The 20,268-nt window shown below is 38.8% G+C and overlaps 1 protein-coding gene across 3 annotated transcripts in view; it reads right to left on the bottom strand.

Moving 5' to 3' along the window:
* RASA2 (RAS p21 protein activator 2) overlaps positions 1-20,268 on the bottom strand; it is a 97,225-nt gene that overhangs the window by 16,356 nt on the left and 60,601 nt on the right. For all 3 annotated transcript variants that reach the window (XM_084753427.1, XM_084753428.1, XM_084753429.1), the window contains exons 14-19: positions 19,401-19,524; positions 17,752-17,858; positions 12,804-12,887; positions 7,266-7,343; positions 3,355-3,428; positions 2,560-2,666 (exon numbers count right to left, since the gene is read on the bottom strand). In XM_084753427.1, coding sequence (XP_084609553.1) covers positions 2,560-2,666; positions 3,355-3,428; positions 7,266-7,343; positions 12,804-12,887; positions 17,752-17,858; positions 19,401-19,524 — 574 coding nt within the window. The remainder of the gene's footprint in view (positions 1-2,559; positions 2,667-3,354; positions 3,429-7,265; positions 7,344-12,803; positions 12,888-17,751; positions 17,859-19,400; positions 19,525-20,268) is intronic.

Below are 20,268 nucleotides of genomic sequence, written 5' to 3'. Positions count from 1 at the left end.
CCAGTAAAATATGTTTAGCTGAAAATATTTGCATAATTGAGTCAATGATTTTGATTCTTTAGCAATCAAAGAAAAACAAACAAAACCCTGGAGAGCTTCATGCTGGAAAACACGAGGGAAATGTCAAGTCAACAACCTAAATGCACTGAAAGTGTATGTTTATGGAAGATATATAAATTGCCTATATGTACCTATATATAATAGGTCTCAAGAACACACAATATCTGTATTCACTATCAGTTGCTTACTATTGCTTCTCAGCAACTGCCTAAGTGAGCATCCCAACTTATCTGAGGAAAAAAAAATTTAAAGTGGAGAAAATTCTATTAATTGTTTTTATACAGCAAATTGGGAAGATATCCTATTATTGATTCAGAATACACTTATCTATCAGGAATAGTAAGTAAAAGACAATGATTCAAAACTATGCTACAGAAAAAAATTTCAGACATCAAAATTTATTGTATAGTAAAATTTAATATAGTAGCTGTAGCAACAGAAAATAGCCACCAGTTTAGGCTACCAAGAAAATAGCTAGGTGACAGAAGTAAGCAAAATTGCTGAGCAGCTAGCACATATAAAGTCTGCACACTTTATTTATGAGGCAAAGTCCTTACATCTTCATTCAGAGCTTTTGGTCATATATGTAGTTTTAGCAAATATAGTACCTGCAGCACCTTAATTCATAGTACATTAGCAGTAAGAGATGAAGGCTGAAGACAGGGATGGGAGTAAGACACTTCACTGACAGAACAGGAAAGTTAAGGTGACAGCCTGACTAAAAGAGGTGAGGATAAACTGAGCAAAGCAAACACGCGAACACAAGAAGCACGGCAGTCTAAGATGTTTAGCTGGGGAACAGCTGCACTGACCCTTTGGCACTCTGAAAACACACTAACTAGGGCACTATATATAATTAACATCATCAGTGATCACCCCAAGTCAATCAGAAAATGTTAACATATGTTCAGTGAATCCTGTTTTAGAAGGTAGGAAAACATGTAACACATTTTGGAAAAATCCATCTAAATAATTAAAACAATAGGCATGTATGCTTAGAATTGTAGGCTTTGACAAATAACCTCACAAACTCATTATGTATTTATTTCCTCCAACACAAAAAAACAACACAAACGCCTATATCTTATGGTTCCAATACTCTAATTCTACGAAAGTCTATCCTTTTAATACCACTGGATAGAACACAGGCTAAACTTGACAACTGCAGGTGTTTTGGGCCTATGGGATCCATGAAATTCCTATACAAACTCCGTGTCTATGTAACATATGTAGGATCCTCAGAAGAAAGGCACTGTAGCTACCATGTGACTTAAAGGGCTTTAGAACCAGCTGACTTTGGAATACTGGTTTGGGTTAGACAGTGCTTTAACTGAGGAAAAAATAAGTTGTTTATTCACAGAAGATGACTAATTTAGCTTACATTTTATTTAATTGCACTATAGTAGTTATTATTGGATTTTTTGAGACAATCTCTCCCTGGCTGTCTTAGAGCTCACTCACAGAATCTGTTTGCCTCTATCCCACAGCTCCCCAACCCTGAGTGCTAGGATTAGAGGTGTGCACCACCATGCTTGGCTTAATTGTACTATTAAAATAAACACTATAAACAACAATGATGTCCACAGGTGAGAATATTGATATAAAATTCAATATAAGCCAGAATTCTAGAACATTCAAAGTCAGCTTTAAAAACACTTGTAAAGGCAAACCTATTATTGATCTTTAGTTATATATTTTTATACTATAACCAACTATCTGGATACCTAAAATACAACACACTGTAAAATATCTCTTACTAATATTCTTGGATATATACATGTGCATCTATCTACATATAGATATGTAGATAGATGCACATGTATATTCATTCTGGTTAAACTGCATATATGTACATGTACACACATACACACTGTATATATGTACACGTACACACACACACACACACACACACACACACACACACACACACACACACACCCCTTCTCTTAGCCGATACAGTAGTACATTCCAATAGTCCCTGTTATTTGGGAGGCTATTTGCTTAAGCTCAGAGTTCTGGGTCAAGACCCCATCTTTTTAAAATATCCCTCTCCTCATTCTACTGCTCAGGAATTTCCAGTGAAGCACTTTGAATTCTCTTAAAGTCCCCTATGTCATGTGTTTATGCCATCATTTTGGAATTTATAGGAGAGGCTCTTAGTAAGTATTTACTGATCAGATTTGATGAGACTTCAAAAGCCTACTGAGTACCATGCTACACTGAGCACTTGTGGTTGTTAGCTACTGTTAGCCTGTGCCTTTCTGCTTTTACTGTTATACTGCCTTACTTACCATGTCCAGCTATTCTGTTCTCAAGTTGATTTATCCCAGGCTTTCACATCATAGTTTTATTATATACTTTCATAACATGATAAAATGAACATTCCAGTTTAGGCTTTTGTGTCCCTGTGAGAAACTGAACCAGGCATTGCGCAATGATCCACTGCAGCACCAAGAACCAGCAGAGTAAAGCCAGAACAAAGCATAAAGACAACTCTACCTTGCTGTTTGTGGTAGGTGAGGTCTCTGCTTGTCAAGCAGAACCACCGTTTCTTGAAATTCTTTTTTCCAATACGGGTTCTTCCTTGGGCTCTTTTATACATTTCACTGCCAATGTAACAGACAAAAAATTAAACCTGAGATTAAACAAAAGGTTGACCCTTACTGTTGGATGACACTGGTAGTCATGTACAATTATTAGTGTAGGCAGTGATTTCCACTGATGACTCCACTGATTTTACGTTGGCCACACTGAGGAACTAGTCTTTAATTATTGTAGACTGTTTTAATTTTACTTTTAGGTATGGTGTTTAGGGTGCATGATGTCTATGCACATGTGTGCAGTGTCTGGAAATCAGAAGAGGTCATCAGATCCCCTGGAACTGGAGCTTCAGACAGCTGGGAGCCACTGTATGGGTGATGGGAACTGAGTCAGCTCTCCTAACCACTGAGCCATCTCTCCAGCGCATAAGTGATGTCGTTTTAAAAGTGTGTTATACAGAATGGAAAAGGGCCACGCAAGTTTATTTCCATCCTATAATCCCCTAGTCATAACCACTCCTCTTTAAGGCTGACCAGCACTATCTCTTGACTGCAGAACAGCTCGGGACTGCGCATCAGTAAGTGCTGCCCTAAGACACAAACCGACAGGGCAGTGAGGGTGATTTACCTGACTGAAGCAGCGCAGGAGGCTCTGGACTGAATGAAAACTGTTTTCCTCACTCTCAGACCCATGTCCTTCGTACTTAACTATCTATAGTGAAACGTAACTTCTATGTCTCATTGAATTAATTACCCTTCCTTCAGGTGCACAGGTTCACTCGTACCACTGGACTCTTTAGTTTCCGTAGATGAAATTTCATCCAAGAACTAAATGGAGAGATGGGGAAGCATACAGTATGTGAATAAATAAGGTATATCATAATAGCTGTTTTAATTATACATCATTGATTTTATTAGGAAATTCTCCATTACTAACAACTATATAAATTACAGGTTGAGAATCTCTTTTATACAAAATGCTCAGGACTCAAGTGCTTTAGATTTAGGACTCTGAAATATTTGCATATACAGTAAGAAATCTTGGGAACTGGACTCATGTCTAAGCAAAATTCACATACATAGCCTATGGGTAATTTTATACAGTATTCTTACTAGACCTGCACTTTGTAACCTATCACATGAAGTTGAGTGTGTAATTTTCCATTATGACATCATGCCCATTCAAGAAGGTTTAAACATTGCAATATTTCAGATTTTAGAGCATCTTGGATCAAAGAGGCTCATTCTATAGTAATCTATAAAACAAAATATGTTTGGTTATAGAAAGTTCCAAATTCACACATGAAAGGAATTTAAAAAAAATTTATTCTTAATTTATTCAAATTCGGAATGGATTTCCCTATAGAAATAACCCAAGCCTGTAATCCCAGCACTGGGGGAGGCAGAGGCAGGAGCATCTCTGTGAATTGGAGGTCAGCCTGGTCTACAAAGCAAGTTCATATCAGGCAAGGCTACACAGAGAAACATTGTCCCAAAAAGCAAAACAAATAACAAAAAAGAAACAACTGGAATTTTTCTTGAGACAATGTCTCACTATTTCTAAGGCTGGACTTAAACTTACTGCAATCTTCCTGTCTTAGCCTTCACACAGGCATATACCACTACATAAGGCTTCAAATACAAAGGATGTATTTTGAATATTTAAAAATGTTGTCTTTGATTTGTAGCAAACTCATTTTATTATGTAAGTAACCTTCAACTAGCTCACACTATCATGATCTGGATTTATCTTACAGTGTATTTTGCATTGTGACAAATAAACACCAATGTGTGCGACAATTAGATGTTAACAAAGGGGCTATTTAATATAGTTTGTTCCCATTACTTTTTGAAATTCTGAAAACCTGAATTCTGAAGATTCCTGGTTCCAAAGAGTTATACATATGCAGAATATGAGAATGTGGCTTAAGAAAATTTCTGATACCCACTGCTAGAAACAGGAAGTTACTAGTGAAAAGCATTTAGCTTTATGACTATGTCACCTGGTCTAGTCAAGGGCTTCCCAGCATGTGGATGACTCTTCATGGAAAAGGGAAATTTAGCAGCTCAAGAAGCAACTCTTGTTCTTAGAGAGGAATCCTATTTTGCCTCCTAAGTCAACTATCCATTTGGTGATTAGAGAAATATTATGAACTAAGATGTCTGGATTTCACTGCTTTCTTCCCTTTTATGTTTCTAACTTATTTTGTTAAGGATTTTAGGATGTACATAAAACAAGCATGTAGTTTTCTAAGAACATCGAGGGTCTAATGCTTCCTCTATAGAACTGAAGGCACAGCTACCTGGGCCTAAGAATGCTGTGATTCACCTACCTGAGTACACACTCAGGAGGCTTCCCAATGTGGTCCTTCTAGTTTGCTGGAAGGAAATCTGGGTAAGTGAACAAACAAGAACAGAATTCCTTTTGTCCTGTGGGTGATGCAGGTTCAAGAATCCAAGGACATTAACGAAGTGGCCTGTCTTGTCTCTAGTTCTAAGACACAGGTCATCCACCAGTGGAGTTTAACAGTTATTTAAATATCTCACTCCTTAGCACTTTTATGAAGAAGTATAAGGTAAAAACAAATGTGTGAATGTGAAAATGTTAGAAACCAGTTAAGATGATAGTACGGTGACTGTAGGTAAGCAGCTGGTTCAGGTTCAGCCTGCATAGGCCATAATTATCTTTACTTCTTCACAGTGCTGTAGCTCTGTCACCACGTTATATAATCACGGTGTATATAGAACTCTCCTGGTTAGCTTTCCTATATTGTTTGGGGAATAGTACTGATGTAATTACAAGTCATTTAACGTCACTAGTACAAATGTCAACATGAATAAGGAGCTGAGTTACATGGGTGCCTGTAATTTCTAGCATTGATTGTATCTAGTTTTAATTATAGGGGCTGGGGACAGAGCTCAATCTTAAGCAGAGCTGTCTAGGATACGTAAGGTCCCGGGTCCAATCTATAGACAGAGAAAAAGACACACGGACACACACAGACACAGAGAAAATTAAGGTTTTACGGCAAATTGTCTTACGCTCCCTTTGGGCTACAGATATAAACGAGACAGTACATGTACTATGGTGAGAATCTATCTGAATAAGGGTAGGTGACTCAGAGGTAGATTAGGAACCTACTAAAGTCCTCGCACTCTAAACTCTTCTCCCCATTGGTACCATCAACTATATATGTTCAGATTATACGGGGGAGGGGGTGCAGGTATTACCATAGCTTAGGTTATTAGACATGGAAAAATAACTTCAAAACAAAAGCTAGTACATCATAATCTTATTAACTGAAGTCTAACTCTACTGTCCCCAAATTTCTCAAGAGCCTTCTCTAATTGCTTTAAAAAGTTTTAGTTGAATATGCATTATTCTAGATAAAAAAGAAAAATAGGCTCAGTATAGTGATGCATACCTTTAATCCTAGCACTTAAGAGGTAAAAGCAGGTGGCTATCTGTGAGTTTGAGGACAGCCTGGTCTACATAGTAAGTTCTGGGACAGCCAAGGCCACACACTGAGACTCTGTATCAAAAAACAAAACAATAAAACAAAAAAAACAAAAAGCTATGTGATGCCAGCATTTTCACTTAGGGAGCCCTTTGAAAGTTATGTTAAAAGTCCAAATACATACTTCAGTTCTTGGCCATCACCTGCTAATTATGTACAGAAACTGAATGGGCTTTAAAGACTGGCCTTGCGAACTTGTTCACTGAGTTAGGATTGTGATAATAAAGACAATATTTTATTCAAGTTTAGTTTAGATATATTCTATAATAGTCTTTCCAAGTTTTTCATGTTTATAATACTGTATTTTATATAGTCAAGGACCAAGAAATTAAAGACTTAAACATATTCTAAGCTTCTACACAGTCCTTTTTACATGTTGTAGGTATTATGTTTTCATGCTATATGCTGTAGGCATTTGTAAATTTTCATTTTTAGTTATTTTCCTCCAATTACTACCATAAGCACTCAATAACATGTTGAAAATACTATTTTACATTTATATTAGTTTGTGTGGATGCTGAGTGTCACAGTATGCATATGGAGGCTAGGGGACAACTTGTGGGAGTTTGTTCTCTCCTTCCAATTGTCTCCAAGATCAGACTCAGGTCATCAGGCTCCATAACAGGTGCCGTCAGCTGCTGAGCCATTCTGCTGACCACTTTGTTTTATATGGCAACTTAGTACGCAGTCTACTGCACAACAAGGACTATTAGGGTCTAGTCGTGGACTGAAAGATCATTCTGCCCTCCAAGGGACATCTAGCAATAGCTTAAAGCTCTTCTGGTCTTCAAAAGCTGGGATGTGCTATTGCATTTAATTCAGGGACGTTGTTAAACATCCTACAATACAAAGCCTAGCTCTTCAAATCAAGAACTACCCAGCCCTATACGTCAATAGTGTTCGCAGTAGGGAAACCTAACCATAGAGGTCTGTATTTGTATTATTAAGGCAACAATGGTAACAGTAGTAACTGTCAAGACTTGCTTATCTCAGCTTTATTTGACAGGAGAATTGGAAGAAAAAGACTTCTTGACAATTTAAACTTTTTTTTTTTTTTAAATGGAGACTGACTCTTAGGAAGAATGAGATGTTAATTGCTTTAGACTAGAAGACAAGTTCCCTGTTCCCAAAAATAAAACAACCATACCTTTTTCACATCTGTAAAGTATCTTTCTTCTTGAAACATTTTGAGAAATTCAGACATGACTGACTTTTTGAAACGTGACTATGGAAAAAAAAAAAAAAGAGAAACAAAAAAACCAGAAGATTTAAGTATGTTAGATACACACATCTTATTAAACTGTTAATGTGACTCCGCAGGGGGTCATGAGAAGTTGGTCAATAGTAAATGGGTTCTGAAAGCACAAGTAACAAGAACTAGTTCACAAGTGCCATGACTCTGAGGTGTTTCTAGTGGTGCCACCCACGATGCATGGCACCACATCACTGCAGCTTTTCCTCTGCTCATACCACACTCATGCTTTGCACTATGGATGCCAATACACCATGCATCACCAGTCACTGCACCCTGCAGGACCTCAGCACACAGCTCTGGGCTGCCTTATATTAGGAGCTGAGCTATTTTTACAGGCCACAAAGGCTTTTCCCCTATAACAACATAAATGGCCTAATTACAGAAAACAAAACTTAAAATAGTCAGCATGTATCAAATTAGTAGTTTCGGATTTTATTACCTTAGAATGTTTAATTTTAAGTTTCACAGAACTATGTGATTTGAGTTTCACTAAACAAGCAAACAAATCCCAAAACCAACCAACCAAAACCCAAAAAACATTAAGTAAATTCTGGCTTGAGATTAGGACAAAATTTCCAACAGTTTTAAAAACGGCCTTAAATATACTTCTGTCATTTTGTACTATGTGTTTATGCAAACTGAATGGTTACAAAATCAAATTACAACTTTAAAAATAGCCAAGATGTTCTATATATCTACAGTATCAAATACTTAACTAGTATTTCTTTATGTAAACATAAATAAGTATATTCATCATTAGTATGCAAATTTGCATTTTGACTTTAATAAATGGTAAGATTATATATACAAAGAATAGTTTAAATACTTTTGGCCAATATACAATATAAATATGTATCAAAGCACATTGGATATATACATTTGTATAATTATTATATGACAAAATGAGAAATTTGATAGAGAATTTGAAAATGTACTTACAAATGAGTGGACAGGGTTTAATTAGCACACAATAAGGTATAGCCCTAAAAGGACAAGTGAAAAATGGCAATCTACTTGGTGTCCCCTGACAAGAGCTACCGTGAAACCAAAACAAGAGCCATACCATTGTGAAGGAGCCACACTGTTATTAAGTTACCTTATAAGAACTTTTCCTAAACCTAATGTATCCTGTAAATAGTGTTTTCAATCTATGCTGAATCTGTAATCCCATGATGTACAGCCACTCCTTTGTCCTGCTAAACTCCTCAACACTTGTGATAACACCCCTTCCTTCCACCTATCTACCTCACAGGCAGCCTTGAACCTCCAGTCCTCCACTCTTCTGTCCGGTGCTAACAGCCAATTATCTCTCTCTCTCTCTTTTTAAAAAAATACTTTATTAACCTATTCATATTACATCTAAATTGTTAGCCCATCCCTTGTATCTTCCCATTCCTCCCTCCCTCCTGTGTTCCCCCTACTCCCCTCTCCGATGACTGTGACTGAGGGGGACCTCCTCCCCCTGTATATGCTGATAGGATATCAAGTCTCTTCTTGGTAGCCTGCTATCCTCCTGTAAGTGCCACCAGGCCTCCCCATCAAGGGGACATTGTCAAATATGGGGCACCAGAGTTCGTGTGGAAGTCAGTCCCCACTCTCCATTCTACTGTCCATTGGCTAGATCTGAGTAGGAGTTCAAAGTTTACTACACATATTGTCCTTGGCTGGTGCCATAGTTTGAGCAGGACCCCTGGGCCCAGATCTGCCTATCATAATGTACTTCTTGTAGGTTTCCAGGACCCTCTGGATCCTTCTATTTCCCCATTCTCCCATGCTTCTCTCACCTAGAGTCCTAAAAGGATGTCCTCCCCTCTGTCCCAGTTTCCTGGTAAGTGAAGACTTTCATGGGACATGCCCCTTGGACTAGTATCCAGATATAAGTGAGTATATACCATTTGACTCTCTGCTTCTGGGTTAACTTACTCATGATCATTTCTAGTTCAATTCATTTGTCCACAAATTTCGGGAATTCCTTGTTTTTAATAGCTGAGTAGTATTCCATAGTGTAAATGTACACCAGTTTCTTTATCCATTCTTCTACTGAGGGACACTTAGGCTGTTTCCATGTTCTGGCTATTATGAATAAGGCTGCTATGAACATGGTTGAACATATGTCCTTGTTGTGTGCTAGAGCATCTTCTGGGTATATTCCAAGGAATGGAATAGCTGGGTCTTGAAAAAGCCTTATTCCCAGTTTTCTGAGATAGTGCCAGATAGATTTCCAAAGTGGCTGTATTAGTTTGCATTCCCACCAGCAATGAAGGAGTGTTCCTCTTTCTCCACATCCTCGTCAGCATTGGTGTCACTTGAATTTTTGATCTTAGCCATTCTGATGGGTGTAAGATGGAATCTCAGAGTTGTTTTGATATACATTTCCCTGATGACTAAGGACGTTGAGCATTTCTTTAAATGTTTCTCAGCCATTTGATGTTCCTCTGTTGAGAATTCTCTGTTTAGTTCTGAGCCCCATTTCTCAATTGGGTTATTTGGTTTGGTGGTGTTTAATTTCTTGAGTTCTTTATATATTTTGGATATTAGACCTTTGTCAGATGTAGGGTTGGTGAAGATCTTTTCCCAATATCTCAACAGCTGTTTTCTATTAATCCTAACCCTTTCCCATAAAGTGGACCTTCAAAGCCAGATTGAGGCTGCTTTCTGAAATCCTAACTTAGGGAGAGGCAGCCGTCTGGCCAGTCTAAATCAAGCTTTCTTTCTTTCTCTCTTTCTTTTCTTTCAAGACAGGGTCTCTCTGTGTAGCCTTGGCTGTCCTGGACTCGCTTTGTAGACCAGGTTGGCCTAGAACTCACAGTGATCCACCTGCCTCTGCCTCCCAAGTGCTGGGATTAAAGGTGTGCACTACCACTGCCCGGCTTAAATAAAGCTTTCTTAATCAGACAGTTGCGGAAATGTTTTTCCTCAGGTCTGACACTAACTACCTTTAGGAGACAGAACAGCCCACACAGAATAAGCAGACAAAGAAGACTAAAAAATAAATTCTCTGGCCTCTCTCTTCTTTGACTACTAGTTTGCTGTGCCTCACTGAGCAAACTCATGGGGTCCTAGGCTCTCCTGAGGCACAGAGTAGTACAACGCAGGTGTGTAGGTCTGGATAGGCGGATGAAACTGTGCCAACCAATTTCTAGGTTTTGGTGTTTTTTTTTTTTAAATGATAGTAGTGAGGATTGAACCTAGGGTTTACCACTAACTACAGGCCAGCCTTTCAATTTCCAGTTTCATGGGAAAGGAAGAAAACAGGTAGAAAAAGATTAAAAAACAAAAACAAAATAAAGCAAAACCAAACAAAAACAAAACAAAACAAAAAAAGCTCTTAGCAATTAGGGTCAGTGACAAGGAAAGGCAGTAAGATAAGGGCAAGGCCTCCACATGTCACTAGACAACAGGAATGGACCCAGATTAGAAGTGTCCAAACATGCCTATCATAAATGAAAAGGTGTGAACACTTTCCTTCAGCAAGTTTCTCTATACAGCCTGGAACTTAAAATCCTCTAATGTGGGCAACCGATGAAGCATTGAATAAATGTGTGTCATTACCAAGAGCACAGCTATGTCCAGGACCCTAGCTGCCTCAGACCCTGGAAATGGCAAACCTTCCTCTGATCCAAGTACTTGTGGTTAGGAGTGACTGGTTTTTATCTAAAACCAGAAATTACCAAATACAACTTGATCCTCAAGGAAGTTTCCTGTCTAAGACTGTTCCTACAGAGACATCCCAGTGAGAGGGCTAACCCCTTCCTTTTGTGTTGCACATACTAAAGGCACCTGGTTTACTGGTTAGTTAGTTGGTGTCCCACCAGAGCAAGCACAGCTCACTCAACCCTAGCTTTTCTGTATGTGTGTCTGCCAGGCCTTCACTCCTGTGGTGTCCCAGTCGCTTAGGTTTCAGGACCAAGCTGTGCAAGATGAAGCTTTATTCTTAAGGCTTCCATCTTCTACATTCCCTACCAACTTCCCTATTTCCCCAAAGGACCTCAACCCTACTTTCGTCACAGAGTAGGGAAGTAGCCAGCCACTATGCTTTTCTCCACATTGACACAGCACAAGGCCAGCTCCTGTCCACTGTGGCGGCTCCCCAAACCACTGACATCTGCAGATGCCGTTCATGTCAGGCAGCGAGTATGGCAGGGTTTCCCCCTCTTGGCTCCTCAGTCTTAATTACTCATGGAGCCAGTTCTGCAGCCAGAGACAACAGAGGTCCAACAGCGCTGTCACACCTGTGTTACAGACGCAGATTTGGTACTGAGACCAGACCACGGAGCTTCCTCAACTCTTCTCCACGTGGGGCAGAGCAGGAGGGCTGGGGACTCTGCATGCTCTAATCCCACAGCACTTCCAGAGTGCTTTCCACCAAGGGACCAACCTTAGTCAGTCAGTGAACCCAGAATGTTCCAGCACGGTGGCTACAGTGCACTCATGGTCTTCAGCTTTCCCCCGAATAGCACAAGGTATATTGTGCTCAGCCTCTCCAGGAACATGGCCAGGCTTGGTTTCCATTCTGTTTTTTCCAGCTGCTGATAATCAAAGGTTCCTCATGCTGGATCAGATGCTGGGTGGTAGCAAGGCCTATTCTTTTGTTGAGTCAGTGACTCTATTAGCCAGAGCATGGCTCTTATCCCCTCTTTGTTGGACATCTTGATGAGAGAGGGAACTGAGGAGCAATCAAGGCCCCTCAAAGCCTGTGCCACTGCCATGAGCCTGTAGTCACTGTTGGATGTTTTTCCTCTTGGATCTAAAACTAGGGAAAAACCCAGGAAAACTCTCTCCTCAGCTGTGGGGGCTGGGATTTTCAAATGCTAAAACAAGTTATTATCAGTAAATGTTTGGTTTTTGTGTCTGTTTAAGAAAATATTTATTTGTTTACTTATTATGTATACAGTGCTCTGCAGGTCAGAAGAGAGCCTTATATTATATTACAGATGGTTATTAGCTACCATGTGGTTGCTGGGAATTCAATTCAGGACTCTGGAAGAGCAGTCAGTGCTCTTAACCTCTGAGCCATCTCTCCAGCCCCCTATTTTATATATCTGTATTCCTAAGGTTGCATAAAAGTTTCCTGGGTAAAAAGTTTCATGAGTGGAAAAGTTTCTGAAGGAAATGGTGGGAGGCTGCAGATTAAGCTAGTTTTACATTGCCATGAGTTACTCATCTTCCGGGCTAACGACGTCTTTCAATGCTGCTAGGTGGCTATGGTGCAGATAACTCAATTGTGCTGTGTCTTTTCTTCCTAATTAGTTAAGTGCAGCCGTCTCCTTCAACAGGTGACTACAGTAGAACACCCACTAAAACACAATTATTGATTCTGAATATGTATTCTCTTCAGTTTTATTTTACTATGGGATGAGGTGAGTGAAGAAGATACCTTAAGAGTATATTAAATTTGCTAAGAAAAGAAGGAAAAAGCTACAGACTCACCTTTCTTCTGGATAGACTTCCCCAGTTTCCCAAACTCTGAATGGTTTTTGAGATGAGAGTTAATGTCCTAATTGTCTGTGTATCCTAGAAAATGTGAAAATGACAAAAAAATCTTTGTTAATTTTTCAAGAAGTAGAATTTATATAAAAAGAAAAATAGAATGAGTGAGCTTTATGACTCTAAAATAGTGGCTTAAAAGTGTTCATTCAAGCTAAGATAGTTAAGATGTAGCAAAGCCTAGGATAACCTACAGAACTTGGGTTTAGGAGACTAAACGAGTTGGTGATGTAGGTCTGTGATTCCTCCTTGGGAGGCTCAGACAGAAAGACTGCAAACTCTGTTTAAGCTACAAAAAATCCAGTCTAGGCAACTTAATGATATTGCTTTGTCTCAGTATAAAAAGTAAAGAAGGCTGGGGGTACAGCTTAATGGTAGAGTGGGGGCCTTAGGTTCCATTCTCAGAACTATTAAAAAGAAAGAGCAAGGGAGAGAGGAAGAGAGGGAGATAGATAGATAGATAGATAGAGAGATAGAGAGAGAGAGAGAGATATTAAAGATTTAATGACTTGTTCCCTTTGAAATGCATAATTTAGTCAACTGTAGACAAGATCACACTATAAATTTTATTCACTTTTGGAATAGCAGAGCTATCTACTTTTTTGTCTACCGTATAACTTAAAATGGGTGTTTCCAACTTTCAGTGCTCATATTCAAATAACATATATGACTTCTGCAATCAACTGTTTCCATCGTGCAGGTGGAGGGAGAATACACACTCAGATCAGGAATGAAGCCACCCTGCTTACATAGGATCTTACTAGAGTGTAAATATTTGGGTCTCTTATCCAAGTTATCTTTCAGGTCTGTCTATCAGACAGTAATGTAAACTCCAATGAAGTAAATGTAAGTAAAATGGACAGGCACAGGGTTCTTCCATGTGCCTTACTAATCTGCATTTCTATATAGCCAACTATGCTACCACAGTAAACAATACTATTAAAAGACACATCCAGAAAAATATAGTTAAGGAGACATACTGTTAGTTTTTATTATCCTCACATTGAAAATAGACAATGAATATGATGGGGAAGAAATAACCAAGAAATGAAGAAATCTGAAGAAGGACTGTCTGGTATGTGGTCATTACAGTATAGCTGGAAAAAGTTACAGATTACAGTTATGCAAAAAATTTTTTATCTGGACCATCCAGGACTCCATCCTTTCTGTAAGAGGTCCTAACTATAGTCCTACCTTTGAAGAAAGTAATATTCTTTAGAAATTCTAGTAAAATTAGGTTGAATTGAATTTCACAAGATTCCTCCATTTAGATTTATTTCTTTGTTTTCTTGGTTCTTTAAGACAGGGTTTCTCTGTCTAGCCCTGGTTGTCTAGGAACTCACTTCGGTAGACTATGCTAGCCTTGAACTTAAGAGATCTGCCTGCTTCTGCCTCCTGAGTGCTGGGATTAAAGGCATGTGCCATCACTGCCCCACTTAAATTTGGTTTTCAAATTTAGCATTTTAGGTTATGTTTTATTGAACTAGCAAAAGAGAATAAAGTGTATTTTATTCAACCTCGGGCTTTAGATCCACATTACTGTGGTTACTACTGAACAGTCTTGTCATTCAGCTGCTTTGATTCCTTGGTACTATCTCCACACAAACTTAAATAAAAATTCCCCTTCACTGTTACCTAGGACCTTCATCACCTGGCTCTCAGTACACAGCTTGATCTCATCACTCAGCAAGCACTATGTAACATTTATTAAATTCAACTGAAATGCTGAATTTTTTAAAAAATTTAAAATAACTTAGCATACATTCTCTTCTTTTTTCTCTTATGTTGGTGCATGGAAATGGTGCCATTTGACTGTCTTTGGTATAAAAAAACAATGTCACAGGTTTGCTATAGTCTTTCAAAAGAGCAGTTGTTCTGTTGGTATCTCATTACCTTTCTGCGAATCCTCTAGGGCTCTGGCCTGAGGCAGTGAGACCCTCTTTTCTTGTATTTAGGAGGCAGCTCACCTCTTCCCTGTATTTAAACCATGAATCTATTTCCTGGTTAAGAAAGACTCACTCCATGAGCTCCTTCTCTGTATCTCCACTTATACTAATTAGACACTCACTGAGCATGTGACTGCCCTAGCAACTACCACGTACTTTGGATACACATAGTTGGACAAGGTCCTGCCTTGCTCCTGAGGTACTGACAGTCTGGGTGCAGAGATCTGTTATACACAGACATTACTACAACAGAATATAGAATATGCCATGACAGAGAGTGCACAGGGTGTTACAGTAATATATGAGAGACACAAAACAAAACTAAAGGGTTAAAGACGATTCCACAGGGAGGATCTTAAGGGTTTCAAGGAGAGAACGGGGCACATAATGAAAATAGTCCAATTGGTTTCCTTTATGACACTTCAACATTGTTTACCATATCAGTGTAATATAATCTCTATTTTAAAAAACAAACCAAACAATTGTCAAGGTGATTCAAGTAAAGGTTTCCTTTTTTTCATTCTTCTGACAGCATTAGGAATTCAATGTAGGGTCTCACAAATGCTTGCAAATGCCTTACCACTGAGCTACAGTCCCAGCCCTTAGCCTATCTCATTATTTATATTTTTAAATTTTATTTTTTATGTGCATATGCATATCTGTGTGTGGGCATGTGCACACGAGGGTACAGGTGCCCAGAGTTCAGAAGAGGGGTTAGGTCCTCTAGAGTGGGCATTACAGGTTGCCGTGAGCTGCCTGACAGAGGTGCTGGGAAGTGAATTTGGGTACTCTGCAAGAGCAGTATGCCTTCTTAACTGCTGAGCCATCTCTCCAGCTCTTCCATATTTTAAAACTAGTGTTTTAAATGAAAATAGCTTTTACAGAGCCAGGGCATGGTGGTGCACACCTTTAATCTCTGTACTTGGGAGGCAGAGGCAGGTGGATCTCCGTGAGTTTGAGGCCAGCCTCAAACAGAGAAACCCTGTCTTGAAAAACTAAAGAGGAGGAGGAGGAAGAAGAAAAGCTTTTACGCATGTATATGGACACATACTTCCCTGAATCAGTCACCAAGAATGGATCATATCTGGTGTCTTCGCTGTGATTATTTAGCTACTTGTTCGTTAATCTACTCTTTTGTCTATTCTAAAACCATCTTCATAATTAGTTTCTAAAAATTCAAAGATTTTTCTAAATGGAAAATTCAGTATAATTTGATCAACTCTGCTCCTGAATTATTTTGAAACTTTCAGTACCTGACAATGTCATCGCCCTTAGTTCTCTGAGATTACTCTGTATTCTCAGCGTGTACAGTAGTGCTTACTCATACTTTCCACCTGGTACTAATCAAGGGCTAACTTTGAACTGATGCAAGCAGTTCTAGATTAATGGAAAGCAGCTGTACTCATCCCTATTATCACCAATGCTAAGTAAGAGTTACGTGTTTTCTCTATTCCCACTACTTCAAAGTTTCTTTAAAATGGTTTAAGACCTGCTGGAGGTGCTTAGGTGGTCCAGATGGGGGCACACAACCACAAAAAGGGACCAAAAGAAAAGATGGAAAACTTGGAATAAATAATAAAATTGCATGAAAAGTGAACTAAAAGTGTTTGTGGTTAGAGAGATTTTATTTCAGCATTCAATCTAGGAATTCCAACTCTGAATAGAAAGCAGTCACAAGTTCAGAGGTGGGAATTCTGATTATGAACAAAATGTTGCTGGGAAGCTTTCACTGCCCCAGTTCTTTACAGCTTTAGTTAAAACAGCCACAGGAAGGGTTCTCCGTGAACAAGAGGCTACACAGAACATCTATCTTCTGCCACTGCTAACACTGTGAGGCTAGCTAGAGAAGCACGGGCATTCAGAATTTGGCTGCAAAGCCTCGTGTCTTCCCTACACTGCATTACTTGATGGACCATGAGCACATTAAGGGAACATCAAGTAAGATGGCCAGCACTGAGCACTGTAACAGTGGCTGCTGTAAGATTTTCAACACCAGTCTGCTTGTAGACTGTGGAGACTGAACTAGTCCAAATGGGTAGGATCCAATCATAATGCCTTAGTCCTAGAGAAGCTACTGCATGGTGATTTCCTTATCTGTACATGGGGCTAATAAAATAATTTACTTCTACAGTGACTAGGATGACCTAAGAGAGGCAAACATATAAAGTGATTAAAACAAAGCAATTACTGACAGCTGCTTATTATCCTGTTATACACATCAGCAGCTGAAAGCATCAAGGGTATAAAAAATTTAGAACAAAAAAGGCTAAAGAATGACTAAAAATATGATGGATGAGGACTAGAAATAGGTTAAAAGAAAAAGGGAACCTTTAAATAATAAAAAATACATATGCAAAGAAGATTTAGATTTAGGTAAATGAGTAGAACTTCAGAAATAAACTAAGTGCTTTGAAGAATTTTAAATCTCATAGGTGAACAGAAAGCAAAAGTATGAAGATACCTAATAAGATAGGTTCCTACATGCTTTTGAAATGAATTTCTTCAAATTTCTGAGATTTAAAAATATTCCTTTGATTAAACTAGCATAAGCTGGGTGCAGTGGGTCTGCTGGCACTCCTGCACTATGACGGCGGACACAGAAGACTGTTATGAGTCAAAGTCAGTCTGGGCTATATAACAACATCCTGCCTCAAAATAGAAAAAAATAAAGTATTATAATAAACCAGGAAAGGGTCTGTTAACTACAGACGGCACCCACCCACCACCACAACCAGCTGTAACTAAGGACCAACAGCACTGTACAACCACAGAGGGAAGCCTGACGTGTCCTCCCCTCTGCTCACCACAGACTTCACCTCATCAGCACTTTACCACTTGTGAGATATCTTAGCAGAGCAAAGTAAAAGCGGCTTATTTAATTTTTTCTTCATTTTACTAAAAATAAATAAAAATGGAATAAAGCTTTGAGAGGAACAAACACTTACTGGATAATGAGGTCGCAAATGAAAAGTATGAGGTGACAGTATCGCTACAGCAAAGAAACGGAGGAACACAAAGCTGCTCACTGCACAGTACGGAGCGTGAGGGTGATCTGCAGGGATAAAATGGTGACATGTCATGCAAAACACTGCGTACAACCCGCAGATGACGAGTAAAACAACATCATGTAAACTATGTAGGAGAGAGGAAAGTAATCTGTAAAGCAAAAACTGAGCTTGTGAAATGATACTAATGATTGTGGCTAAACTAAAAGAAAAAAACCGCTATAATTTAAAATAACAAATAAAATGAAAGGCAAAGTTGCTATGCTTTTAAAGAAACATTTTTTAATTTGAAAAATAACTTTTTCTTGTGATTCAGTTTCTTTATTTTATTTTATTTTTATTTATTTTTTTTATAGATGGTTGTGAGCCATCATGTGGTTGCTGGAAATTGAACTCATGGCCTCTGGAAGAGCAGCCACTCACTGCTCTTAACCACTGAGCCATTTTTGTCCATTTAACAGAGATTCTTGAAATGACAGAAAAATAAAAGCAGTATATAGCACCATGTAGTGGCAACACTGAATACCAAAAAGTAGCCTTCAGCTTTACATTTGTGTTTCAAATTCACCCTAAAAATCCGTTTTAAAAATTTTATTTAAGTAACTTATTCAGATTACATCTCAACTGCACCCTAAAAATCTTGATGGTATCAAAGGCTATAATGGTTAAACGTGACTGTCCAGTCCATTGGATGGAAAATGCCCAGGAGACCAGCAAACCATCATTCGGAGCAGTTCTGTAAGAATGATCATTCTGTAGAATGATCTAATTGATGCTTTAGTACACCAATGGATCCAATTGGAATAGGTAATTCCTAAAGATCCTATGTTGGGACAAGTGTTTGTAAAGTTAAAGACTGTTTCTGGAAGAAAAAAACCAACCAACCAAACAAAAACAAAACAAAACACCCAAACAAACAAACTCATCACAGATATTGTTAGCATTTCCAAGCTGTCAAATCTAGACAATTGTGTGAAATTAATGATTACTACTGCTTGAAAATATGCAATTGGAAAAAAATCTGGTATATACAAAGGTGTTCCTGCTTATTTCCTTCTCTTTCTCTCTCCCTCCCTGATCATTTTGTTCTCTCTCTCCCCATTTATTTCGTTCTCTCCCTCCCTCCCTCCCTGTTTTAAGATCCAGACAGGGTTTCTCTGTGTAGCCCTGGCTGTCCTGGAGCACTCTCTGTAGCCCAGGCTGGATTTGAACTCACAGAGATCCGACTGTCTCCACCCCTGAGTGCTGGGATTACATGTATGCACCACCACTGCCTGGTGCGCCACCATCCCTTAAATATATGACACATAAAAGTTTACTTACATATTACAGAAAATCTTATAAATCCAAAATTTTCCCTCTTAAAACTAATGATTTTGATTTATGCAGTTGCCATTATGTTGAAATACAGTGAACTGTATGCTTTGAGATGATAGGAAAAATGAACCATTAAGTCTCACCTAGAAGCTAGCACCATTTTGAAACACAAGACTATACTTATGCACAAATATTTCATGCAAACCAAATGGACAGCATGTAGAAAAAAATATACTGAAAAAGAAAGCATGTGAGTATAACAAGGCACTTACTAGGAAACCTTTTAGTCGCCATTTGCCTCAGAGAATAAAAGATATCACACATCACAGTGGGGCAGCTCACGCTTGATCCTACAATCGTATTGAATACTTTGTCCACATAGTAGTGCAGATTCTCCTGCAGGTTTTAACAAAGTAAACACTAAGATTTTTATTTTCACACATCTCCAGCAGGCTTTGTGAAAAAGTAATGGATATGAGATTTATTAGAGGAAATTATGTAGTTTTATAAAGCGCTGCTTCCATTCCTCAAACTTAATTTAATAAGTTAAATTCAGACTTGTAGACAAATGAATGCACATATGAGTAATTTCCACAAGAAGCACAGTTAAGACAATAAAAATGGGAAGCAGGGGAATAATTCGTGGAAAGCAGCATTAGTACACTGTGACAGCTATACAGTGCGATGAAGGCTGTGACCCCAACACAGTTTCTCAGAGGCAATGAAGATCATGATGTCACTTAGCCTGATGAGTCTGATCAGGAAGGACTAGTGAGAGTGGAGGCTGCAGCTGGCTGCGGTTTAAATGCACTGTTACTATATGCTGTTGCCTCTGCTGTGCTGGCTCCTAGAACTAGATGCTAAGATCCTGCTGCTGAAGACAACACGTCTAGAAATTTCCTCCCTGCTAGTTAGATTTCATGGTGTTATAAGTTTATGGAAGAACTGTTAAGGAAGAACTGGCATTAAAAATGTGCTCAGCCACAACCCTGTGTCCTACACTACTGACCTGCCAGACAACGGGGCACTGATGTTATGGGTATCAACAAGCATTTTCTGATTTGGATCTGAGGCCTGCTTCACAGGAGGGAATTCTCACCTGACACTGTAAACCTGGTAAAAACCCCAGAGCTGGGAGTA

The sequence above is a fragment of the Acomys minous genome (genome assembly GCF_964271855.1).
Source record: "Acomys minous genome assembly, chromosome: 13".
Lineage (NCBI taxonomy): Eukaryota > Metazoa > Chordata > Mammalia > Rodentia > Muridae > Acomys > Acomys minous.
The sequence above is the reverse complement of the archived record's forward strand: the minus strand, read 5'-3'. Positions and strand labels throughout refer to the sequence as shown.